This window comes from Poeciliopsis prolifica, unplaced genomic scaffold (genome assembly GCF_027474105.1).
Source record: "Poeciliopsis prolifica strain line A6 unplaced genomic scaffold, Auburn_PproV2 SCAFFOLD002, whole genome shotgun sequence".
Classification (NCBI taxonomy): Eukaryota; Metazoa; Chordata; class Actinopteri; order Cyprinodontiformes; family Poeciliidae; genus Poeciliopsis; species Poeciliopsis prolifica.
Genome location: NW_026562377.1, coordinates 7,192,161 through 7,218,586, shown reverse-complemented (window position 1 = coordinate 7,218,586; position 26,426 = coordinate 7,192,161). Strand labels below are relative to the sequence as shown.

Genomic DNA, 26,426 nt, shown 5'->3' with positions numbered 1-26,426 from the left:
TGGTTAACTCACATGGTGGCCCCACATGGGCCCACCCTAGTGGGCCCATCTGTGGCCCACTAGGGTGCTGTCAGGAATATTTACCTGGGTCCCAATTGGGTCTGAACTGGGCTAGATATGGGTAACAAGTGGGTTTGTCCACGGTTTCCATGGTGGCCCCACAGGGGTTTGCCCAGGTTGATTTCAATGGGTGCTAACTGGGCTTTCAGCGGGACCCAGATGCCTTAATCCTGTAGGAACAATTCTCATCTAACCTGGATGTGAATTACATTCATAGATATGCAATCTTGATCAACAATCCAAAGTCCAGCTTAAAACGTGTTCAAATAAAAAATAAAAAAAAAAAGAGATGAAAAATTTATTTGCTCAAGGCTTTTATTTAGTAATTTAAAATATTGTCAGGAGTTATTTTTTACCTCACTACAGCAATTATTAGAACTTCATTAATACTCAGGGAATGGTGCCACAAAAAGAAATCTGCAATTATTCACGACATCTTTGAAAATAACAGAAGCTAGTTTACTATAACAAACTTATAAACAGATCTATAAATATATATCTATAGATGCACACAAATACACCTACATATTTTCCTACAGGTCTATAAATGTATACATCTAAATACTATCTATATAACTTTATACACGTATATTCACATTGATACACACAATGTGAATATACACACCTATATAGATCTTTCACAATACATTTTTGTTAAACATTTTTAAAAATAACCTACATGCCATATGCATGCTTAAATTTGAAATCTCTCATACTTTACTGAAACTGTCCATCTTGAAAGACCTCCCCAACCTGAGTTTGAACTGGCAGTCTCTCTAGTCTATTTCCACTTCCACTCGGGCTCCAGTAAACCACTTTGAGAGTCTTTGCTGTATGCTTGTGTGATTCTGTAGATGGATAATTTCTTTTAAGTCCCCTGAAATAACAAGCAAAGGTAGAAATTGTATTAGTGTTTCATTTTAGCACAATGTAACATTCATGAGATTTGCATCTCCCCTTCATGGGGCAAAAATGCTTGCAGAAATATGCCATAATCAAAAGGACTCTTGAGTCATCATTATTATGTACAGAAACTATATTCTTACTGTAAATTTAAAATATATCCATCTATATAAATCAACTACTAGGTTCTATCGTGGTTTTGTGGTTATTTTAATATTGTTTGAAATGCAAACAATATTACCTTCAAATTTTTAAGTTCTTAACAACAGTGAAAGAATACTGTTCAAATAAAACCAAAAATTGAAGACTCAATTTTTAACCTAAAAACATTACTAAAAATAACAAACAAAAGCATAAAACAACCAAAATAAATTAACATATGTTTAAAAAGAAAAGTGAAAAAAAAAAAGTTACTCTGACAATAAAAACTGATATTTACCATACAAACATCAAAGAGACGCAGGTCCAAGAGCTTGTTTCCAATGTTGGCCAAAAAGGTTGAACTGGACTTCCAGTTCATGGGACATGAGGAATCGCACAGCTGGTTGTATTGTGTCATCTAAGGATGCTCCTCCAATTTCTGTAGCCATGGCAACCTTAAGTACAATGACAATAACAGGACAACATTTTGTTTTTGTTCATCAGTTTGTCATTATATCACTCTTATGTGCTTAATTTTACTAACATATTAATCTACCTTTTTCAAATCATTATAAAGTGATCTTCACACGCTGATCCTCTTGAAGCCTGCAAAAATATATATTTTATTAGTGCAATATAACATTTAGACTTTTCAAAAAAATAAAAAAATTAAGGCAAAACAGCCTTTGTATGATTAACTACTGAAGCCTTATATTGTAAACACTGAACAGTTTTGCAATTATCCTAATTTCTTTGTTAACGTGACAGGACTAAGACAGTAGTATTACTCTTAAGAGAAGTTTAGAAAATCACTATAAATGTAACTAATAAAGCCTAAAACATTGCACATATAAAAAAATTAGAGCTACAATTAAATATAAGTACATTTCACATAACTGCTAGCTAAATATTGCAAAAATATCAAAAAGAATTTCTTCATCTTTCAATATTTGTTTCAGGCTTGGCCACTGATTGACATGATGGGTTTCAATTTACGGACCCACATGCAGTAACCACACGTTGGATAGGGATGAGTGAGTGATTTATTTACAACAGGACAAAATAAAATCTATTTCCCGGACATCAGCGGAAGGGTGAGGACCACTCGACCAGGTTGGCCTGAACGAACTTAGTTATGACGGGCTTAGAATGAGTGATCGGAGGGGAAACAGGAACAGGCTTACTTCGGTGCGGGTCTTTCGAGGCGTGGGTGTGAGATGCCAGGTTCCTGAGAGAGGGTGTGCAGCGGTTCCGAAGGTAAATGCGAGGTGGGAATGGAAGAGAGCTGGAAGCTCGAAGGGTGGAGTGGAGGCAGTGGAATCGGCGGAGCGAGCAGGCAGGTATTCACTGGTGAGTTCTCGAATGAGGCGACAAAACCCCTAGGATCGAACAAACACAGAGACCAGGTGACTTCTAGTAGACACAGAAACGTTCTCAGAAAACTGTTCACAACAGGAGAGGCCAGAGTGACTACCGGTGTATGCAACCATCTAGCATACACCAGTAGAATCTTCAGTCAATCTAGCGTAGACTGAAGATTCTGCTGCTCCTCCACCTGTGCCAAGCTCCACGGGCTCCTCACAAAGATCCTCGCTGAAATAAGATGCGACACTCACATACACACACAGGAACCCTGACACTGATGACTACTCTAGACCAACACAATAGCGGCAGATTGAAATAAACTATGACATAACAAAACGCTTTAAAGTGTCACACAACAATTAAAAAAAGAATTTAAAAATATGAACTACAATGCCTTCATCCTATTTACAAAAAACCTTTTAGGCCCAATATACTGAAACCACATGGGCCCCATATAGTGTTCCCATTTCTGTCCCATGCCCGGTTAGCCCACGTTAATGCTGAATTGGGCCCATACATTTAACCCAATTGAGCCAACAATATGAGTCCCATTTCGGTTAACCTTTTGAGCCTCACGCAGTTGGCCCAGATAAAACCCATGCCCTCTTATCATTACCTATATAGCCCAAAGCTAAACGATTCAATGCAGTTTTATTGAAAAAAACGACAATAATAATCTTGCATGGGTCCCAGCCAAACCAGCCTGAATCCATACATGAGACCCACCCATGCATGCTGATGTGACTGTGAGAAAGATTATTAAAAGCCCAAGTACATAGAATGAAAGCACAATAGTTACTCTTTTTAAATCATACAAATGGTTTTATTGTGTCCAGACACTTTGTAACAACCTCTGCTAGCAACATAGATTCTTCAGTGAACCGATTTCATTCTGCCTCGTTGGCGCTCAAATGAACCAATGGCAGCTCAACAAATAGAATGGCGGCGGTATTTGAAAATGGTTTGGCCCACAACGCTGCGTTTGAAATCGGTCTGCACTAAAATCTGCCTATTGTGTGTAGCTGTGTGTGTTAGCAATATCAGAAAAAGTATCACCCTAAAGAAAAGCAAAAATAACAATAACAATTAAGCCTCTTTTGGGATACTGTCGTCCGATTTGTTACGAGCAACAATTTTTTTAACAAGCGATTTAAAATCTCTCCCTAAAATTTGGTACTAGGTAAAACAGAAGAAATGTACTTACAGATTCTTTCGTAGATCAGCCAACAGGCAGACTCCGCGCCAACGGACTGATGAAGAGAACAGGCTTGATTTTGAAACCGCATATCCATCCGCGGGTCATTTTACGTTTTCCAAGAAACACAAGATTAATTTTTGAGAGTGCTACATCGGTTTAACAAATGTAAAACCGATGTTGCAAAAGTTCTCAATGTAAATAAATACATTTCGTTGTCCTCCTTATTCAAATATGTTTTGGAACTATTTTCTTCAGTGGATGTGTAAAGTGCCTACCGGTACTTCAATTCACCAACCTTTATTGGCAACGGTGCCTCAGAGCAAACAATGAACAAAAAGGTAATTGGAACCAAATGAATCATTAACAGAAATGTTACGTTTTTTTATTTTTTATTTTTATTTATACTGATGACTTGGAAAATGTTTGCAAATATATGAAAAAACAGATGCTCAAAATTTTACTCTTGTCTCTCACTTGCTAATGTTTTTTGTTTTTCTAAACATTTTGTGATATTTTTCACAATGGTCTGATCTGAACTATTTGTCCAAATAAAAATTTAAATCTTGCTGCGAACAGGCTGCAGTAAACTCTATGGATGTCTAAACATCCAATTGATAAAAAATAATAATAAAAATAAAATAAAAAGTTATTATTATTAAAAATAAAACAAGGACTAAAGCTCAACCATGACCACTCTGCTTAATTTTGAGTAAGCACCAGAATATGAGTTTACGTATATATTCAAACAGATTATTTCAAAAAAATGTTTTAAGACATTCAGACTGCAATAATAAAATGAAAAAAAGTTAGGGGTTCAAAGTGTAGCAAGAGCAATACTGAACTGGCTTTTGCTTTGACATACAGTGAAAAGTTTGAAAGTGACAGGGTAACCACATTGTCGATTAAAATGTTCTACAATTTTGTCCCATTTAGACCATGAAAAAAAGTACTAGGGGCTACATTTTCCTGCCCAGGTCCAACCCATGTATGGTTAGCCCATGCTCATGTCATGTTAGTTTAATGTGGACAGCCCACATTGGGCTTCTCATGTGGGGCCCATGATACTGAAACCACATGGGCCCCAAATAGTGTTGCCCATTTCTGTCCCATTTCCAGTTAGCCCACATTGTTGCTGAATAGGGCCCATACATTTAGCCCAAATGGGCCAGCCCATAGGGGTCCCATTTTAGTTAACCATATGTGTCCCATGAGGTTTGCCCAGATAAAACCCATGACCACTCATTACCCATATGGCCTACTACAAACCCAAGGGGGGCCCACTCATGCGTACTGGCTTGGAGACTGGACTGGACTGTTCTAGCATAAAATAATAACATGAAAAAATGTTAAGGGTTCAAAGTGTGGCTAGAGCAATACTGAACTGGTTTAAAAAAATAAAGCATTGTAGAATTATTTTTAATGTTTTAATATCCTGGTCCTCTGGAAGCCTAGTGTTTGTAAATGAGCCAGGCATAGATATCACACAGTGAACATGTTTTAGGTTCAAACATTAGGAAGACATGGATGTTCTGTTCTATCAGCAAAATATATCCTTGGGTGATCTCCAAGACGAGGTCACCTTCGTCCTGGAGACCTCGACAATGGTCAAGGTCACCAACCTTTACTATCGTCGAGGTTTCCTACAAGAAAAAAATTAAATTCTACAATTTACCTTAAATCAACTCCATTAGAGGCCAGCTGAGTAACAATTGCCTTGGCAAAGACTATAAAGCTGACATCTCGGGTAATTCTTTCCAAGTTTTGAGAATCTTGCTCTTGCAGCTTTTGCTTTGACATACAGTCAAAATTTTGAAAGTGACAGGTTAACTACAGGGGTTGGACAATGAAACTGAAACACCTGGTTTTAGACCACAATAACTTATTAGCGTGGTGTAGGGCCTCCTTTTGAGGCCAATACAGCATCAATTCGTCTTGGACAAGTATGGGGCCAAGGGAATGCCATGATATGGCAGCCCACACCATCAATGATCCACCCCCATGCTTCACTCTGGCATACAACACTCTGGCTGGAATGCATCTTTGGGGCTTCTCCACACCGTAACTCTCCCGGATGTGGGGAAAACAGTAAAGGTAGACTCATCAGAGAACAATACATGTTTCACATTGTCCACAGCACAAGATTTTCGCTCCTTGCACCATTGAAACCGACGTTTGGCATTGATACGAGTGACCAAAAGTTTGGCTATAGCAGCCCGGCTGTGTATATTGACCATGTGGAGCTCCCGACGGACAGTTTTGGTGGAAACAGGAGAGTTGAGGTGCACATTTAATTCTACCGTGATTTGGGCACCGTGGTTTTATGTTTTTGGGATACAATCCAGGTTAGCACCCAAACATCTCTTTAAGACAGCTTCATCTTGCATCCACAGTTAATCCTGTTAGATGTGGTTCGTCATTCTTGGTGGTATGCTGACATTACCCTGGATACTGTGGCTCTTGATAATCACAAAGACTTGCTGTCTTGGTGAACAATTTGCCCTCTTTTGAACTCCAGTATGTCCCAAATAATGTTATGTGCATTGCAATATTTTGAGCAAAACTGTGCTCTTACCCTGCTAATTGGACCTTCACACTTTGCTCTTACTGTTGCAATGTGCAATTCATGAAGATTGGCCACCAGGCTAGTCCAATTCAGGCATGAAACCTCCCACACTAAAATGAGAGGTGTTTCAGTTTCATTGTCCAACCCCTGTACATTGTTCTACAATTTTGTCTCATTTAGCCCACTTAAAAAAGGACTGGGGTCTACATATCCACACCCAGGTCCAACCTGGGCGTGGATATGTACTGACCACACTGAACCCACAGTGGGTTCAGTGTGGTCAGCCCACATGGTCTCCCCATGTTGGGCCCATGACATGAGCCCATGCTGATGTCATGTGGGTTCAGTGTGGTCAGCCCACATGGTCTCCCCATGTTGGGCCCATGATACTGAAACCACATGGGCCCCACATAGTTTTGCCCAGTTCTATCCCATTCCCAGTTAGCCCACTTAAAAAAGGACTGGGGCCTACATATCCACACCCAGGTCTAACCCATATATGGTCAGCCCATGCTGATGTCATGTGGGTTCAATGTGGTCTGCCCACATGGGCTTCCCATGGTGGGCCCATGATACTGAAACCACATGGGCCCCATATACTGTTGCCCAGTACTATCCCATTCCCAGATAGCCCACTTAAAAAAGGACTGGGGCCCACATATCCACAACCAGGTCTAACCCATATATGGTCAGCCCATGTTGATGTCATGTGGGTTCAATGTGGTCAGCCCACATGGGCTTCCCATGTTGGGCCCATGATACTAGAACCACATGGGCCCCACATACTGTTGCCCAGTACTATCCCATTCCCAGATAGCCCACTTAAAAAAGGACTGGGGCCCACATATCCACACCCAGGTCTAACCCATATATGGTCAGCCCATGCTGATGTCATGTGGGTTCAATGTGGTCAGCCCACATGGGCTTCCCATGTTGGGCCCATGATACTAGAACCACATGGGCCCCACATACTGTTGCCCAGTACTATCCCATTCCCAGATAGCCCACTTAAAAAAGGACTGGGGCCCACATATCCACACCCAGGTCTAACCCATATATGGTCAGCCCATGCTGATGTCATGTGGGTTCAATGTGGTCAGCCCACATGGGCTTCCCATGTTGGGCCCATGATACTAGAACCACATGGGCCCCACATACTGTTGCCCAGTACTATCCCATTCCCAGATAGCCCACTTAAAAAAGGACTGGGGCCCACATATCCACACCCAGGTCTAACCCATATATGGTCAGCCCATGCTGATGTCATGTGGGTTCAGTGTGGTCAGCCCACATGGTCTCCCCATGTTGGGCCCATGATACTGAAACCACATGGGCCCCACATAGTTTTGCCCAGTTCTATCCCATTCCCAGATAGCCCACTTAAAAAAGGACTGGGGCCTACATATCCACACCCAGGTCTAACCCATATATGGTCAGCCCATGCTGATGTCATGTGGGTTCAATGTGGTCAGCCCACATGGGCTTCCCATGTTGGGCCCATGATACTAGAACCACATGGGCCCCACATACTGTTGCCCAGTACTATCCCATTCCCAGATAGCCCACTTAAAAAAGGACTGGGGCCCACATATCCACACCCAGGTCTAACCCATATATGGTCAGCCCATGCTGATGTCATGTGGGTTCAATGTGGTCAGCCCACATGGGCTTCCCATGTTGGGCCCATGATACTAGAACCACATGGGCCCCACATACTGTTGCCCAGTACTATCCCATTCCCAGATAGCCCACTTAAAAAAGGACTGGGGCCCACATATCCACACCCAGGTCTAACCCATATATGGTCAGCCCATGCTGATGTCATGTGGGTTCAATGTGGTCAGCCCACATGGGCTTCCCATGTTGGGCCCATGAAACTAGAACCACATGGGCCCCACATACTGTTGCCCAGTACTATCCCATTCCCAGATAGCCCACTTAAAAAAGGACTGGGGCCCACATATCCACACCCAGGTCTAACCCATATATGGTCAGCCCATGCTGATGTCATGTGGGTTCAATGTGGTCAGCCCACATGGGCTTCCCATGTTGGGCCCATGATACTAGAACCACATGGGCCCCACATACTGTTGCCCAGTACTATCCCATTCCCAGATAGCCCACTTAAAAAAGGACTGGGGCCCACATATCCACACCCAGGTCTAACCCATATATGGTCAGCCCATGCTGATGTCATGTGGGTTCAATGTGGTCAGCCCACATGGGCTTCCCATGTTGGGCCCATGATACTAGAACCACATGGGCCCCACATACTGTTGCCCAGTACTATCCCATTCCCAGATAGCCCACTTAAAAAAGGACTGGGGCCCACATATCCACACCCAGGTCTAACCCATATATGGTCAGCCCATGCTGATGTCATGTGGGTTCAATGTGGTCTGCCCACATGGGCTTCCCATGTTGGGCCCATGATACTGAAACCACATGGGCCCCATATACTGTTGCCCAGTACTATCCCATTCCCAGATAGCCCACTTAAAAAAGGACTGGGGCCTACATATCCACACCCAGGTCTAACCCATATATGGTCAGCCCATGCTGATGTCATGTGGGTTCAATGTGGTCAGCCCACATGGGCTTCCCATGTTGGGCCCATGATACTAGAACCACATGGGCCCCACATACTGTTGCCCAGTACTATCCCATTCCCAGATAGCCCACTTAAAAAAGGACTGGGGCCCACATATCCACACCCAGGTCTAACCCATATATGGTCAGCCCATGCTGATGTCATGTGGGTTCAATGTGGTCAGCCCACATGGGCTTCCCATGTTGGGCCCATGATACTAGAACCACATGGGCCCCACATACTGTTGCCCAGTACTATCCCATTCCCAGATAGCCCACTTAAAAAAGGACTGGGGCCCACATATCCACACCCAGGTCTAACCCATATATGGTCAGCCCATGCTGATGTCATGTGGGTTCAATGTGGTCAGCCCACATGGGCTTCCCATGTTGGGCCCCTAGATACTAGAACCACATGGGCCCCACATACTGTTGCCCAGTACTATCCCATTCCCAGATAGCCCACTTAAAAAAGGACTGGGGCCCACATATCCACACCCAGGTCTAACCCATATATGGTCAGCCCATGCTGATGTCATGTGGGTTCAATGTGGTCAGCCCACATGGGCTTCCCATGTTGGGCCCATGAAACTAGAACCACATGGGCCCCACATACTGTTGCCCAGTACTATCCCATTCCCAGATAGCCCACTTAAAAAAGGACTGGGGCCCACATATCCACACCCAGGTCTAACCTATATATGGTCAGCCCATGCTGATGTCATGTGGGTTCAATGTGGTCAGCCCACATGGGCTTCCCATGTTGGGCCCATGATACTGAAACCACATGGGCCCCATATACTGTTGCCCAGTACTATCCCATTCCCAGATAGCCCACTTAAAAAAGGACTGGGGCCTACATATCCACACCCAGGTCTAACCCATATATGGTCAGCCCATGCTGATGTCATGTGGGTTCAATGTGGTCAGCCCACATGGGCTTCCCATGTTGGGCCCATGATACTAGAACCAGATGGGCCCCACATACTGTTGCCCAGTACTATCCCATTCCCAGATAGCCCACTTAAAAAAGGACTGGGGCCCACATATCCACACCCAGGTCTAACCCATATATGGTCAGCCCATGCTGATGTCATGTGGGTTCAATGTGGTCAGCCCACATGGGCTTCCCATGTTGGGCCCATGATACTGAAACCACATGGGCCCCATATAGTGTTGCCCAGTACTATCCCATTCCCAGATAGCCCACCTAGTTGCTGAATAGGGCCCATGCATTTAGCCCATATGGGCCAGCCCATATGGGTCTCATTTTAGGTTAACCATATGTGTCCCATGCAGTTCGCCCAGATAAAACCCATGCCCACTCATTACCCATGTAGCCACATCAAACACAAGTGGGCCCACTCATGCGTGCTGGCTGGGATCCCTCTTCATTTTAAACTCAGAAGTACATTGAGGTATCAGCTATGCTTTGTTAACAACAAAACATCTTAAAAAATTGTGAAAAAGTTCTTGCAAACAAAAAAAATAGGAAATTGGGAAAGTAATAACACTACTGAAATAAATCCTTGTTTAATTATTATGAACTATTGTAATATGCAAGCTGAAATATCTCCTTGCATTACTTCTTCTATGATCTGTCATTGAGTCTGAGTGACTCAGCAGCATCAGGACGCTTTACACGTTTATCAGGCGGAAGATAAATTGTGAAGATAAATTTTTTCAAATTACTAAAGTACTGAGAATTGATCTTAAAGCATAAAGGTCTGGTTTATGGAAGTATCGATATGTCAGTATCCAGTATTTAGATAAATCTTCTTGTGTCGGCAGCATCAGAGACGCACTGGCAGGCATGACGGGAGTGGGGGAGCTCTCAGACAGCACAGAGGTGGTGGAGATGGAGGACGTGAATCCCACCCAGTTCCAGGTGGAGAAACACTCCTGGGACGGCCTGCGGAAGATCATCCACAGCAGCCGCAAAAACACGGGAGTGGTCATCAACAAGGCACCGCACGACTTCCAGTTCGTCCAGAAAGACGAGGCCAGTCCGCACTCCCACCGCATCTACTACCTCGGTAAGAACGGAAACCAACAAAAACGGGTTTGTATTTCTGGAAAGGGCCGAGGTAGTGAAAAAAACAAACGGTTTGTTTTGTTGTCCAAACTGTTTGCACAAGGAGCCACAGTTTATTTTCAATTCTTTCTGTTAAAAAAAGCAAAATAATTTGCCAATTCTCTTCTCCTTACCTGCTCAGTTACAATTTTAACATTTATTTTAATTAAAAAGGTTCAAGAAAAGCGTCAAAGTTGGACTATTTCCTAAAGTGTTGGCTAAGAAATCAACTCAACTTATTCAGCAACAAAAATCTTTGAAAACCACTGTTACTGGAACTGTTAAAGAAAATAAACAAAACAACCAAAAATAAATACAATGGACTCTCTGTCTCTATTAACAAAAAGTATATTTGAGTAAAAACTAAACAACATAAAACCGAAGTGGAAATAAAACTACATTCAACCAAGAGTTCAGATTATGAAGTCTGTATACTATATCAATAAACAATAGATTTAGATTGAGAAGACGGGCAAATCCTGTTCACTCCAGGAAATGAGGAAGGCCTTTTTCATCCAGTGTCATCAATAGAAAAAGAAAAAGGCAGGAAGAAACGAAAAGCCGATAAATTAAAATGAGGTCAATAATTTTCATTCATCATGCGATTTATAGATTTATTGTTTATTGCGACAAGCCTGCCCAGACTAACTATTATGTTTCTTGCGGAACGTCATATAGACTGAACTTAGTAGGAAAGAAAACCAACAAATTAATTGGCAAAACATACAATATTGTTTGCCTTTGAAACAGAAATCAAAGTAAATGCCAGAAACTGCTGTTAGAAGAAATGGCCATAATAAATCTAGAAGCTGAATAAATTAGTGTTCTGGTGTCTTTAGCGGGTTTTACCCTCGGTGTGAGTCAGAGGATCCGGCCCGCGTCTGTTTACAAACCCATTTCACGTCCGCAGAGCCGCACAGGCTGCTTCCTGTGTACAGCTGGAGAAAATGAGGAAGACGCACAGGGACACAATTTCTGCTTTGTTGGCATAATTCAGTTTTTCCATTTTGTGTTAATAGAGGTCAGACGCTCTGCTGCAGGAAACAGGAGAGTTTAACGTTTCATGAACAGCAATCAGCAGCCAGTCAGTTGAATTGCTGTTTTGTCAAACCACTTTATTATGAATCATTAATTAAGTGCTAAAGGCTCACAAACCTGAACACAAAATAGGTTTTATTTAGAAACTTCTACCACCAGAGACGTCACCATTATCTGTAGATAATCTCGTTTCTTCCTGACAGGAATGCCTTACGCCAGCCGAGAAAACGCTTTGCTCTACTCCGACATTCCCAAGAAGGTCCGCAAAGATGCGCTGCTCGTTTTGTCATGGAAACCGATGCTGGATCATTTTCGGGTAAAGAGAGGTTGTGGTGGTAGCGCTGTGATCAGTTATTGAATTAATCGTCAACTGATTTAGTAATCGATTAATCGTAAACTGAAGTATAGACTCAAAAACTGTACAAACGTTTGTACATTTTGCATTTAATATACTAAAATAAACCCTTTTTGTTCGTAGATATGTTCTATCGAGACGTTTTGCTTCAACTAGTTCAAATTCTGTTTAAAAATCTCTTATTAATCACTGTTTGCTATTCAGTTATTTATCTGGTTTTCAAAAACTAAACAAACAGATCAGCAAAACATGTTGATGTCAGAAGAATATTTATGTTTTTATAGCACTTCAGGGAATAAAATGTTTATTTTCTGATGTAAAAGGAATTCAATTATTTATTTGCATCTTTTTACATATTTTAATGTTAAATTTGGAGTTTAAGTGCTTATATAAAAAATATTTTAAAATACAGCGAACAGAAAGCGGCTGCTGTGAATCTCATCTTGTCCTACTGATTCTTTTTTTTTTCCTGGCTATGATCGGCCTGGTGTGTCACGCTCTGTGTCCCGCTGTCACCTCTGACCCCAGGCCAGTCCTCACCACGGGGGCTTCTCTCGGGAGGAGGAACTGCTGCGAGAGAGAAAACGTTTGGGGGTGTCTGGCATCACCGCCTATGACTACCACCAACCCACTGGGCTCTTCCTGTTCCAGGCCAACAGCAGCCTGTACTACTGTCGGGACGGCGCTAACAACTCTTTCATTGTGAGTTAAAGGACAAATGCATAATAACATCATTTCTTTGGGTTTATTGCATCACAGTTGCCAGGAGACGGTTTGGAAAGCTAAAATATTTGGTTATATGTTTATGTCATTTGGTAAATAATGAGAATTTTAATGCAAAGTTGCGTCAAAATTGTAATTAATAAATAAAAACCGTCATAATCATTCATGAAGACTTCTTCATGTTCATAACAGGATTTATTTCTATCAATCACTCAATAAATCAGGTTTATTTGTTTAGCATATTTCAGCAACAAGGCAGTTTGAAGTGATTTTTATTGTATTTTTGTGTTTTTATAAAGTTATAGCACACAGTCAACATTTGATGCATTACATTTTGTCAAGTGGTGACATTACGCATCAAAATATAGATTAATCTTTCATTAATTACGTTTCAAAATCAGCTCCAAACAGGTGGGTTTCTAGTGTAGATTTAAAGGCAGTCAGTGTTTTGTCTGTTTTGCAGTTTTCTGGAAGTTTGTTCCAGATTTGTGGTGCATAGAAGCTGAATGCTGCTTCTCCATTTGTGGTTCTGGTTCTGGGGATGCATTTTAACCATCTGTAGCTCATTTAGCTCAGACACTGTGGGAAAGAAAGACGTTTTTGCAGATAATTATCCAGGGTAAAAATGTAAAAGCCATTTATTTGAGAGAGCAGTCACTGATTTAATTTGATAAACGGATCCTTGGGTCCTTCGTTCTCATCAAAAGGAAAAGTAGAGAGGAACGTTGCTTATTTTTGTACCCCGAAGGTTTCCCTTCTGCAAGCGCATAGTGATATAAAAAGGTCGTTACGGCCACCAGGGAAACTCCTGCTGCTGCTTTGTTCACTGCAGCTGAAGCTTTTCCCACTGGAGGGACTCCCTCGGTTCATCAGCATATAGAGAAAACACGGTGTGCAGTTTTCAGTCTTTATGTTCAGCACTTCGCTCACGTTTGTCCTTGAACTCTTTAACCCTTAGAGATGTAAAGTAATTTGTACAATATATAGTTTTACACAAGTACTTCTGTAACAGGCAGATTTTTATAAATGATTTAACAAATATTATGTATTTTAATGAAAACAGATGTAATCCTTTAATCTGTGTGACTTAAATATTAATATCACACAAAACTAAAATGTTACATAAAATTAAAAATATATATTCTTGCCTCTTCAGACTTTTTCACATTTGGTCATATTATTGTGATCATTATCTATGACATAAATTTTGTTTGTTTTATTTAATATACTAACTGAAAATAGCATAATTGCTAAATGAAAGAAAAACAAGAAGAGGTTTTAAATGTGTGTTTTTTTAAACAAATAAAAGTCTAAAAAGTGTAATGTGCGTTTATTTTCAGCCCCTTCTATCAATATTTTGATTTACTTTTACTCTTTTCTTATTTCAACTGCAGCTAAAAATAAAGTTCCAGTTTGGACATGAAGCTTGAAATGTAATATAGAAATAATTTACATTTGCGATGTTGAACCCACTGACATCAGGATAATTGTGATGTGTGTTTCTGCTCCATTGTCAACTTGCAGCTTTTAGATATTTTTAAGTTCTGATCTGCTGTAAATTATTGATAAAAATAAAATACAGTTTTCTTTTCTGGCTTGTGTTTTTCCAGACTTCTCCAATGAACCCCATAGAAATCAAGAGCCAGAATTCAGGCACACGTATGGACCCCAAAATTTGCCCTGGGGACCCCAACTTCATCGGTTTTATCAACAATAACGACATTTGGGTGACAAACACAGAGACTGGAGAAGAGCGGAGGCTCACATTCTGCCACAAAGGTCCGGACTGGTTCAGATTACACTTTGTTTCTTTATTAAATGTGTCACTTACATTTTTTGTTTTCATGTTTCTTTTTAATTGTTCCAGGTATTAATAACCCTAAAGACGATCCTAAATCAGCTGGGGTCGCCACATTTGTCACTCAGGAAGAGTTTGATCGCTTCACTGGTTACTGGTGGTCTCCAGCCGCACGCGAAGGTAAATATCATCATATTTTTGTTTTTTAATTTTTATTGAATGTTTTAAATAAACTGTAATTACAAATCAGTTTCATTTGATTTATTTTTATTTCTGGCAGATATTTATGTTAGTCATAAATGCATCATTGAAAATACATCATATCTAGAACAAATATTTTCTCTTAATTTTAATGTTATTCCGCTAATATAATGTCTATATTTTCATAATTAAACAAACATTCTCGTTGTCTTGCCCAAATACTCTGTTGTATAACTAACAGAAAGGATGATTCAAATGAAAGCCACTTTTTAAAGATATTTTCTCTCTTTTGAATTTTGTTTGGTTTAGAAAGAAAGCAAAAAAAATTTGGAAATTGTATCTGAGATTCTACTTTTAGCCATAATCTTCAACATAACCAAATTAAAACCTTCAGTGCTCTGAGTGTAATCATGTTCAATCTGTTTTTAATCACATTACTGAATAAATTACCTTTTCAGTGATTGCCTAATGTATTTCTATTTGTATTATTCTTTGACTCAGAGCCTGATGGCGGTAAAACTCTGCAGATTCTGTATGAGGAGGTGGACGAGTCGAAGGTGGAGATCATCCATGTTCCATCTCCGGCTCTGGAGGAGCGGAAAACCGACGTCTACAGATACCCACGCGCAGGTACTTGGCCAGAAATAACTGACTTTTATCAGATTAACCAACTTTCCTGTCTATGCACCAGATTCATAGACATGTTTTCATATTCAGAATCTAATTAACCAATCACACAAGAAATACTAGATGTCTATTTGGTACTTGATCAATGCTGTTTCTTGTTTTTACAAGGCGTCCATGCAACCTGAAAAAGCCTTAAATTCATGTATCTAAAATTAAGGCCTTAAAATGTCTTAAATTCATTAAAGAAAATGTTTGTCTTAAATACATTAATCACAGATCTTAAATTTTGTTGTGTCTATTTAGGTTTTTTCTTATTGGACTTTAATAGAAGTCAAAGGTTTGCAGACATCATCACTTACTGGATTCAAGGCTTTAATGCTACCCGTAACAAGCTACCAATACTTGCTAGCTAGCTAGCCTTTTTTGCATCTGTCTTGAGTAAGTGTGACCCTTTTGGTAGTGGGCTGGATGATACTTTCTTGCTCCATGCATTCTATGCAAACACTTCCCCCTGCTGCCCCCCCAAAAAACATACAGTTCTTAAAGCTGCAGTATTTTTCTTTTTTTAGAATATATTTATTTTTACTGATTTGTTGAAAATGTCACTGTGTTGTGGCAGATTGGTAAGAGACAAATAGTCTGTGAAAAAAATCAAGCACCTCTGTCTTCTCCCAGTGCTACAGAGAAACAAACAGAGCAAGAAGGAGGGGCTTAGTGCTGTCAATCAAGCCCATGTGCGCTACAATACAGCTTCTCCCCATCAGCACAGCATGCTATGAATGCTCTGGCTAATTAGCATGGCCACAAATTGTGGCTTATAAAAAGTTTTCTGTAATGGTGAATTGTTTCTCTGTCATTTGCATATTTAGCAGCAAGTTCACCAGGATGACTGACAGCGCTAAGACTCTACTCCTGATTCTGATTGGTTGTTTTTGATGGTGATATTAGCACATGGAGTATGTGGAGAATGTCAGTATTTTCAGATCATCTGTCTCATATTGTACATGAAAATGTAGACAAATATGTAAAAAACATATTTTATAAAAGCTACTTACTGCAGTTTCAAGGCAGCAGAGAGCAATATGCCATTTAAGAATCACAAAGCTGCTGCCACGAAATGTTAGTAGGTTATGTAATCAAGTTTAATTAATTTTCAGGTAGTGACAATCCTGAAATCACTTTGAAGATAGCTGAAATAAGGGCAGACAGTGTTGGAAAGGTGAGTCCTCATTACATTGTAAGTTTAACCTAGAAATCCAGACGAAGTTTCGACTGATGTGACGTCGTTTTCTTCTCAGATTGTCAGCACGCAGGAGAAAGTGTTGCCTGTTCCTTTTAACTGCCTGTTTCCCAACATCGAGTACATCACTAGAGCCGGATGGACAAATGACGGCCGATAGTAAGTTGGTAAACCTCAACCGTGGCTCAGTTTGCTACGCGGTTTAAGCTAAGCTTCCTGCTGCGAGTCACGGCTCTTCCTCTCCGTTTCTGTCAGCGCGTGGGCGGTCATGATGGACCGACGGCAGCAGAACCTTCAGCTCGTCCTGCTTCCTCCGGCGCTTTTCATCCCGTCTCAACAGGACGAAGCGAAAAGACAGGAGAGCCTAGAGGCTCTCGGCGACTCGGTTCATCCCTTCATCATCTACAGAGAAACCAGCGACATCTGGATCAATGTGAGCTGCTAATCACCGTTTTGTCTCAGACTGCATTGTAGAAAATTAAACGTTGCATAAAGGAATTCAAAACGACTAAAGTACCATGAGTATTATACATTTGATAAATATCTACTAAAGAATCATTGTTCTATTTCTCATTTTAGATTTTAAAATAGAGATGCAATATTTTTTGCAATAGTGTAAACAGATAAACTTTCTTCTCTCTTTGTGAGAAATTTTACTTTGTTTCATTTCTTCCACTTGAAATCGAATTTAAAAATCTTTTTCTGCCAAATAAAGCTGATTTCTGATTCTGAAAATGACAAAAAGAAAGGAGAAATAGATTTAAAAATAGTAGTCCTAAAAACCTTCATTTTATTTGAAACATTTTGGGGTTTTATGAAATAGATGGATACATTTTCTTGTCTATTGAAATACAATGGTTCTTAATAAAAAGTAATACATTATAAATTTGTCAATAAATTATCATTAATAACAAATGCAGATTTAAGTTGTTTGTGTGTTGCAGTAAATTTCCACAAAATAATGACCCAAAAGAGTCAGTAAAGTTTAACTTTTTTTTCTTCTTTCTTATGATTAGTTTGTACATTTTTAAAAAAATCAGAAATCAGTTTTATTGGACAAAAAATGTGCTCCCAAACAAAAATAATGAATTTGATTTCAAGTGGAGGAAATAAAATATATATTTTTTAAATCAGCATTTTTTCTCAAATACCAACTTACAAGAAAATGTTTCCATTCACCTTATTGCAAAAAATCTCCATCTCTCCTTATTTTAAAGTATGAAACAAAAATAAAATAATAGTTCTTTAAACATATGGCAGATATTTATCGAAAACTCATATTTGTAAACCCTCCAATGTGTCTAAATTAAAATGAATGACGAATATTCATCCAAAGTGACGTTACAAACACATCATTTGAAAAAAACCTTTAGTTTTTATTTAGGTTGTCAGATGTTAAAATGTGTTCATTTGAAAAATTTAACAGCAACAAACATTTAATAAATAAATTAAATCCATGTAATAAATGTAATATTTATTTAATAAATCCATGTAAACATCCGTTTGTTTGTGCTCCAGGTGCATGACATCTTCCATCCATTCCTCCAAACATCAGATGACGAGTTCACCTTCATCACAGTAAACGAGTCTAAAACGGGTTTCTGCCACTTGTATAAGATCACCTCAGTGTTACAGCGGAGCAAATACGACTGGGCCAAAGGATACACTCACTCTGAAGGTAACGCCTCACAGAAACATGTTGAAGAAGAAACATATTCAGTTTAAATATGACATTTTCTTCCATCAGGTGATTTTAAGTGTCCAGTTAAAGAGGAGGTGACGGTAACCAGTGGGGAGTGGGAGGTGCTGGCCAATCACGGAGCAAAGGTGAAGCTTCACCCCAGTTAAACTTTTTGTAAACATCTCAAGCTTTTACAGCTGATAAAAGTCAATATTTTCCTGTGATAAGTAAAGCTATTTGTACAAACAAGTTGTCACTTAATGAGTTAATCTGAAGTTGATTAACTGACCAGCAGCTGTTTTCATAAAAACTTTAGTTATTTTTGCATCAAGAAGGAACATTAACTATTATGCAAACTTTTTAATGCATTTTTAAATGCATTCAAAAAATAATTTAGCAATTTAAACTATAAAAAATTCAAAATAAACTTTTTTCTTTTCTCTCATTATTAAACTTGTACATATTTTTCAAACAAATAACAAAACAGGAACCTATTAAGGTGCTAAGTAGCAAAAAAAAAAAAAAACTTAATCCACCAAGACATTTAAGCGGCGCCCTCTGCTGGATGGCGACCAAAACTACAACCCATCCAGAAGGTCTGAGTGAACGTTATAAGTTAATCGACTGAATGAAATTTAATCTCCTAAACTGTTTATTGACAGCTAATTGTAATTTGATTGTTTGTTAGAATCCTTAGTGGAAACTATTTTTCTCTAATGGCCTGTGAAATATAAGCAAGTGTCTTCTCAAAGAGACCTTTCCAGTCTGTAAATTGATGTAAATAATAATGAAATTTAATCTAGATTAAAAGGACAAGGCTCTTTCCTAATAAACTCTGGATGTTCTTGTTGTCTGATATTTGGTGTAGCGTTCCTGCAGCCCTCAGATTTGGGTTGACGAGGCGGCGAAGCTGGTTTACTTCCAGGGAACCAAAGACTCTCCTCTGGAGCATCATCTGTACGTGGTGAGCTACGAGACGCCGGGGGAAATCGTCAGACTCACCAAACCCGGATTCTCCCACAGCTGCTCAGTGAGCCAGGTACCGACTGCCACAAACTCCTCTGAATTATCTGGTTTAGGTTTCCTTCTTGGGGTTTGAATTGGGTAATATTTTGCCTGTTAATTTAGGTTATTAAATGTTTAATTTGAGATGTAGCGTTCTCTGATCTCTGCTTCATTAAACAGTTAAACATATTTAAAATAATGAGAATATATATGAAATAAAAGCCACTTTTTTTCTATTTTAGAAAGGAAAGCAAGAGAAAATTGTTAATATCAGACGTGTATGAAAAAAATCTGATTTTATTTTGATATGACCCACAACTAATTATTGATTTCTTAATAAATCTGAGATATTATGGGTGATTAATTTAGCCTTTTCCTTCTTTCTCCACACAGACCTTTGATATGTTTATTAGCCATTACAGCAGTTTGACCACCGCTCCCTGTGTTCACATCTATAAGCTGGTCGGGGACGACGACCCGCTGCACAAAGAACCTCAGTTCTGGGCCAGCATGATGGAGTCTTCTGGTACTTAAACTAATATAATTATGGTTGATAATTCAGCTCAAAAATACTGCAGGATTAATATTTCTGGCAGATATTGTGACAGAAGTTCAATTTCCTGTGTTTTGTTTATAGCGTACCACTTTGATGCTCCGCCTCCAGAAATCTTTAGCTTCACTGGGAAGTCGGGCTTTCAGCTCTACGGCATGTTGTACAAACCAAACAACCTGGTGGCTGGAAGGAAGCATCCCACTGTTGTTTTTGTCTACGGCGGTCCACAGGTTTGATCTCTTCTACTTAAAAATAAACATTACAAACAGTAGAACAAAGAAGGGCTCTTTTTTAATGTACACAGCTAATTTGAAATATTGATATGTGGCCAGAACAAAGAAAAGGCTACATGTAAAGACCAAGCAGATCTCATTTATCCTTGTTTTTTTCACAAATTAATACTAGATTATTCCTGTCAGATGACTTTGAACTGCTTGTCAAAACAGTTTATTTTCATTAATTGAGATAATCCTGTACACTCAATCCAGCTATTAAGAACTTGTTGCAATATATATATTCCAGGTTATTAAGGGACCAATTTCTAAGTCTTCATTTAAATCCTCAAATCTAAACAGATTGCAGATTGTACTGTGATAAAAATGCGTAGAATAGGAGAATTTTTCTATAAGCTCCTTTGTGTGTGATAACATAACGAGCTTATTTTGTTCCGAAATGGCCCAAAGCCATTCTATAAGGTGAGATATGGTGAAGCTACAGCAAACCTGAACAGACCGTTATAAACCATTGAAGTGCATTATTTCATTTTATTTTTGTTTTTTATCCACTCAGTAAATACAACTAAAATAAATCAAGAATGAAACTGAGCAGAAATAATAATAAACTTTTATCCACAGTGATTAAACTGATCTAAACTGTGACTAAAACTGTGACTTACTAGTAAAGCGACGCTGATTAAAGCTAAGTTAAAATATGACATTGAATTAACCCTTTGCTCTCCGTCCAGGTGCAGCTGGTGAATAACTCCTATAAAGGAGTGAAGTACCTGCGGCTAAGCACGCTAGCTTGTCTGGGCTACGTGGTTCTGGTCATCGACGGGCGGGGGTCCTGCCAACGAGGACTCAAGTTTGAAGGGGCTGTGAAGGACAAAATGGTACCTTCAGAAACCGCAACTAATGATTATTTTAGTGCTCGATTTATCGACTTTTAACGATTAATCAGATCCAAAAAAAAAGTTAATAATTTAAAGTCTTTTTATACAATATTAGAAATACATTTAAATATGCGAATAAATAATTCTGTTCCTTTTTTTTTTACAGAAGAAAATAAACATTTTATTGCATAAACTTCCAACACTTACTTTAGTGTGTACTTGATCATTTGAAGCCAAGAAATTTGAAAATCTTTGTCTTTTCTGCCTGACCTAAAATCTGAGCATTATAGGGCTAATCTGTGGATTATCTTTTGGATTAGCCAATTAATAAATGAATAGCCAAATGGAGATTTTTTTTTTTTTAACAAAATTTGGACTAGATGAAGAAAAAAAGTTACTTGCGTAAAGAGTTCTGGGTAGAATATCTTTACAGAAAAATAATGTTTTTTTTTTTTAATCTTAAATGCAAAATATATGTAGTGTTTTTCATTAACCAATCAATAATTGGATTTTAAACAGTCCTTAATAGGGATTTTTTGAGCCAGGTGAAACTATGACTATGCTAATTGAGAACATATATACAAAAAAAGAAAGTTTGTATGTTAAATATAGATTGTGTAAATATACTTTTATATATTTTGGCTTAATTACTGATGTTCTTTCAGCTTTGTCACTGTCATTACTAAATTTGTTGACGATCAATTTGATTAATCTTTTCAGCCCTTGTAAATCATTAATTAACATCAAATTTAGAAAATTGTTTTTAAAAAATTACAGTTCCCAGTGTTCTGTGTAGATAGTTAGATTTTAAAGAGAATGGTGAGGATATTCGGTTCTTCTTTATCCAGGGTCTGGTGGAGATTGACGACCAAGTGGAGGGTTTGCACTACATTGCTGACAAGTATAAGTTTGTGGACCTGAGCCGCGTCGCCATCCACGGCTGGTCGTACGGAGGATTCCTCTCCCTCATGGGCCTCATCCACAGACCCGACATATTTAAGGTGACAGCAGGAAATCAGAAACGTTTAGTCGCTACTGTCAGATGCGTCATTGTAACTTGTGTTTCTCTAATTGATCCAGGATCAGTCAGACATAATTTTTTGTGTATTGATCAGGTCGCCGTCGCCGGAGCGCCGGTGACGCTGTGGATGGCGTACGACACCGGCTACACAGAGCGATATCTGGACACGCCAGAAAAAAACCAGAAGGGATACGAAGCGTGCTCCGTCGCTCTGCACGTCGACAAACTTCCCAACGAGTGAGACACCCGAATAAAAAAACAATTCACGCTTTCAAAATCATCTCTACCTGACAGTTATATTGATGCCTACGCCTCAATATTAATCAATTTTTGCCCTCAAAATTGATGAATCTTGAATGAACTATTTATTAATTTGCACATCCTGTAGGTTTATCATTAACTGATTAAACATTTTATAAAATTTTGAAAATACATTAAAAGATCCAAATAAACGGCTAAGTTCCTATTTCAAATTAGAAAATTAACATTTCATTGCCTGAAGTGCAATATCATAATATTCCTCAAGTGAATATTTGATCATTTGTTGCAAATGATGCATCTGCAGCTAAAAAATACTCCACATGTGAAAAGCTCAGCTCTTTATGCTAAACTTATCAATACAGCGTACAGCTGATCCGTTTATTTATTTTTTGATTTTCTGACTAATTGGACAGGAAAGTGCACCAGAGAGGAGATTTTTTACAGACTTTGAATGAGGTGAAGCTAAAACTGTTTCACTAGTTTCCGGGTAGAACATATTTACAGACGAGTTAGGTTTTTTATGTTAAATATAGTTTGTGTCTATTGTTTCGATATGTTTTTATTCTGTTAAAAAGTCTTTTTTAGGTCTGTTTGCTCCAGTTAATGATCAGTCAATGACTAAATTAGTTTGTGAATATTTTAATAGACGATTATTCACAATTAATCATATTAATTGCTTCAGGACTCAACCAAAACTTACTGAGAGATTTTGCCATTTTGAGTGCAAAAAGAGATTTTTTGATTTTTCTTTTAGGTTTAGATTAGATTTAGATTATTTTCACAGAAAATATTTTATTTTGCAAGTTTTCTTGAGGTTGGCTTGACAATTAAATAAATCTGATGCTTGTTTCATATTACCAGTATAAGGTCTGTGAATGTAAATGACTAAAAATGGCCGGCATGTATCTCTGTGCGCTCTGCAGGCCGAACCGACTGCTGATCCTTCACGGGTTTCTAGACGAGAATGTTCACTTTTTCCACACTAACTTCCTGGTGTCTCAGCTCATCCGAGCAGGAAAGCCGTACAGCCTTCAGGTACGCTGATGAAACCTGCGCTGGTGTTTGGCTGGAGAAAAGATTTTTAACCAGGAAGGTCACTAATAATTGGACAGCAAAGGTACCTGATAGGAGATTCCAGATCAGTTCATCTGGAACAGGTCTGGATGTTTTTGGAAATGAAAAGAGATTCTGGGAACAGATTCAGATTCATTGTCTAAATGTTGCATCCATCCATTCATTCATTCATTCATCCATCTGTTCATTCATCTGTTCATCTACTTATCCAAGTTGTGTTTTTACCAGTTTGATGTTGGGAGCCTGATTTAAATAAAATATCTAACGTAAATTTGTAGCAAACATTAATAATTTGAGTTTTGAATTTAGTGGATTTTACATACTCAGTATGTATCAGTATTTAGTCATTGTTTATCAATGTTTAGTTATTTTTTCCTCAATATTTAGTAATTATTTATCAGTATTTAGTTGCTTTTTTAGCTTTGGACAGATTTTGTTTTAGAACGCTCAGATGTCCAAAAAGATTTCAGGGCCACATTTTAACTTTTACATTTTGCATTTTAACATTTTATTTTGACAGAGTTGGTCTTAAATTTGTTTTGTTGTTAAACTTGACCTGTGCAGTACTAGAAGATGAAGGAGGAAATTTAAAAAAATAATTAATTCTATTCACATTTTTCAAGTAAACAAAAAACACAAAAATAACAAAACAGAAATGGTCCAAAATAACTTTTTATGGATTGATCACAATCTTGTTGAGACAGAATATCCAAAATGGCTTCCAGATATTTTGAAAAGACTTGCTTTTTCCTCGTGCATCAAACGCATCATTTAATGTATTTTTTTCCCCTGTTTCTGCAGATTTATCCCAACGAACGCCACAGCATCAGGTGTCCGGAGTCCGGAGAGCATTACGAGATTAGTCTGCTGCACTTCCTCCAGCAGAACCTCTGATAAGCCTCTCCACACGCACTAACCCTACCTTCCTTCCTGCCTGCCTCTTTTCTCACTCTCAGCATTTATCCAAACCTGCTCCTACACTTTACTTGACTTTATGATCAGCTGAATGCAATCGAACCTCATCACACCTGCAGAGCCCTTCACAAGTCTTAACGTCCCAGCAGCATTTTCAGCATCAAAATATTGCTGAGATATCAGATGTTTGGTTGCCTTTCATGTTTAATTATTCAGGAGTAAAGTGAATGGTTGGGTTAATCTCTGACGCCAGCAGAGGTCGCTGTTCACCCAGATCATGAAACGTTGAAGCCTTTTTATTTTCTTTGTGTTGAAATCCAGCAACAGGAGTAAATTTTGATGTTTAAAATGCTGCCTGATGTAATCTCATTAGCAATGCAACAAAATATACCTGTGGACCATTTACAACAACTATTTGATTTATTGGGGTTCTTTGGTGCCATTCAATTTTGCAACTCATTTCTGTGAATCAAAACTCACTTTTCTGTCTCTTAATACGAACTGTTGCACACTTTATCGTGTTTTGCTATGAGATTTGTGTCTTATGTGTGTCACAGGTTGTTTTTTATGCAGTTATTCCAGAAAGAATATATAAATTCCACATTTTTCTTAGGTTGTACTATTTAAAAAAATCTTTTAGAAATTTTGGGAGTTATATGGGACCTGTTCTTGATCGCTTGCTTTAACTTCCTGAAGAGCTTTCCTTTCTCCTGCTGCTGAGGACTTTTTGCACATTACATTATATTTACCTTTGTGCCAAGAAGCTGACCTGAACGATGATGTTTGCGACAACTGAGGTGCCTTGCAAGATTTTAAGAGCACCTGCTCACATTGAAAATAAATCAGGGAATCAGTCAGAAGACTCAACGCCTTGTTATCATCTGCTGACCTTAATCGTTAGAAATGTACTCTGTTACTGCAGAAATAAACTGAAGTGAACAATCTTTTTTTTCCCCCAAATCTTGCAAAGTGGTCTTTTATTTTATGTTTTTGTGAGCGTTCAGCTTAAACTGCACACCTTCCCAATCGCTTTTGTTTTAGTTATTTTATATTCACATGTTGTAATGGGGCTTGGACCCTGTAATAACTGCCTTCTGCTCTATTATGGCCTGTTTTTCAGATTTAAAATGACACAAGTGTCGTTTGTGTGACTTGAAAACCTCAACATGAACTTTTAATAAATATGAGTGTATTTGAACCCAGATAGTCACATACACTATAAAAAACATGAAACTTTTTATTCCTTTCTGACACTAAATCAAACCAACCTGATCAGGTTTTGGGTCGGTTAAGATTGCAACATTCTTTTTTATTTACTTAGTAACTTTTCAGCAAGATAGACCTTTTTAAGTAAACAATTTCTCAATATTGATGAAATAAGAACTACTAGTTTCACTGCCAGATTATTTCACTTCTAAATGTATTTTTCACCCTTTGTTAGTGAAATTATCTGGCCATATTTTAATCTCTAAGAAGGAAATATTGATTCAAAACAAGCTTCTATATATTGCTGAAAAGTTACTATACCTGGATCTTATTTCTGGTATAATAAGATGTTTGAAGAAATTAACAAAACATACTTAATATTTTGTGTTTTTGCAGTAAAAATATAGGGAATTAAATTTGTATTAAAGTTTTCACTAATGAACTAAAGTTAACACATAAATAAACCATTTGCTTTGTTTTTTGCTGCCAAACCTCTTAGAAAACCAAACCATAGTTTTGTTTTCTGTCTGGTTTCTACTCTGAATTTCAGCCTGTTTGGTTTGGATTAAATATTACAAAGTCTAGTGTTTATACTAAAACATTGCAGTTTTAATTTTCCAGCATTATTTAAAGAACGTCTTACAAAATGCACTGAAAAAATAATATATTTAAGTTAAATCACCTGTAGATTTTTTTTTATGTACATTATGAGTGACTCAGAAAA

General features: G+C 38.5%; 1 protein-coding gene and 1 long non-coding RNA gene across 4 annotated transcripts in view; one reads left to right on the top strand and one right to left on the bottom strand.

The window, feature by feature from the left end:
* The window catches only part of LOC129371880 (dipeptidyl peptidase 9-like), a 28,690-nt gene extending 3,234 nt beyond the window's left edge, over positions 1 to 25,456 (top strand). For 2 of the 3 annotated variants that reach the window (XM_055048729.1, XM_055048737.1), the window contains 19 exons: positions 10,611 to 10,855; positions 12,135 to 12,247; positions 12,815 to 12,988; positions 14,620 to 14,788; positions 14,877 to 14,987; positions 15,510 to 15,638; positions 16,793 to 16,854; positions 16,934 to 17,034; positions 17,131 to 17,308; positions 18,394 to 18,553; positions 18,623 to 18,702; positions 19,425 to 19,595; positions 19,955 to 20,087; positions 20,199 to 20,344; positions 21,079 to 21,225; positions 22,074 to 22,226; positions 22,341 to 22,483; positions 23,431 to 23,542; positions 24,383 to 25,456. In XM_055048729.1, the coding sequence (XP_054904704.1) occupies positions 10,611 to 10,855; positions 12,135 to 12,247; positions 12,815 to 12,988; positions 14,620 to 14,788; positions 14,877 to 14,987; positions 15,510 to 15,638; positions 16,793 to 16,854; positions 16,934 to 17,034; positions 17,131 to 17,308; positions 18,394 to 18,553; positions 18,623 to 18,702; positions 19,425 to 19,595; positions 19,955 to 20,087; positions 20,199 to 20,344; positions 21,079 to 21,225; positions 22,074 to 22,226; positions 22,341 to 22,483; positions 23,431 to 23,542; positions 24,383 to 24,475 (2,620 nt within the window). In that variant the 3' untranslated portion in view covers positions 24,476 to 25,456. Of the gene's footprint in view, positions 1 to 10,208; positions 10,238 to 10,610; positions 10,856 to 12,134; positions 12,248 to 12,814; positions 12,989 to 14,619; positions 14,789 to 14,876; positions 14,988 to 15,509; positions 15,639 to 16,792; positions 16,855 to 16,933; positions 17,035 to 17,130; positions 17,309 to 18,393; positions 18,554 to 18,622; positions 18,703 to 19,424; positions 19,596 to 19,954; positions 20,088 to 20,198; positions 20,345 to 21,078; positions 21,226 to 22,073; positions 22,227 to 22,340; positions 22,484 to 23,430; positions 23,543 to 24,382 lie in introns of those variants that run through there. The other variant, XM_055048746.1, reaches the window with a different exon arrangement.
* LOC129371988 (uncharacterized) lies at positions 1,417 to 4,122 on the bottom strand. The gene is made up of 3 exons (XR_008607216.1): positions 2,289 to 4,122; positions 1,661 to 1,710; positions 1,417 to 1,559 (listed from the first exon to the last, which is right to left on the bottom strand). It is a non-coding gene; the product is annotated as an uncharacterized LOC129371988 (long non-coding RNA).
* Positions 25,457 to 26,426: the final 970 nt, after the last annotated feature.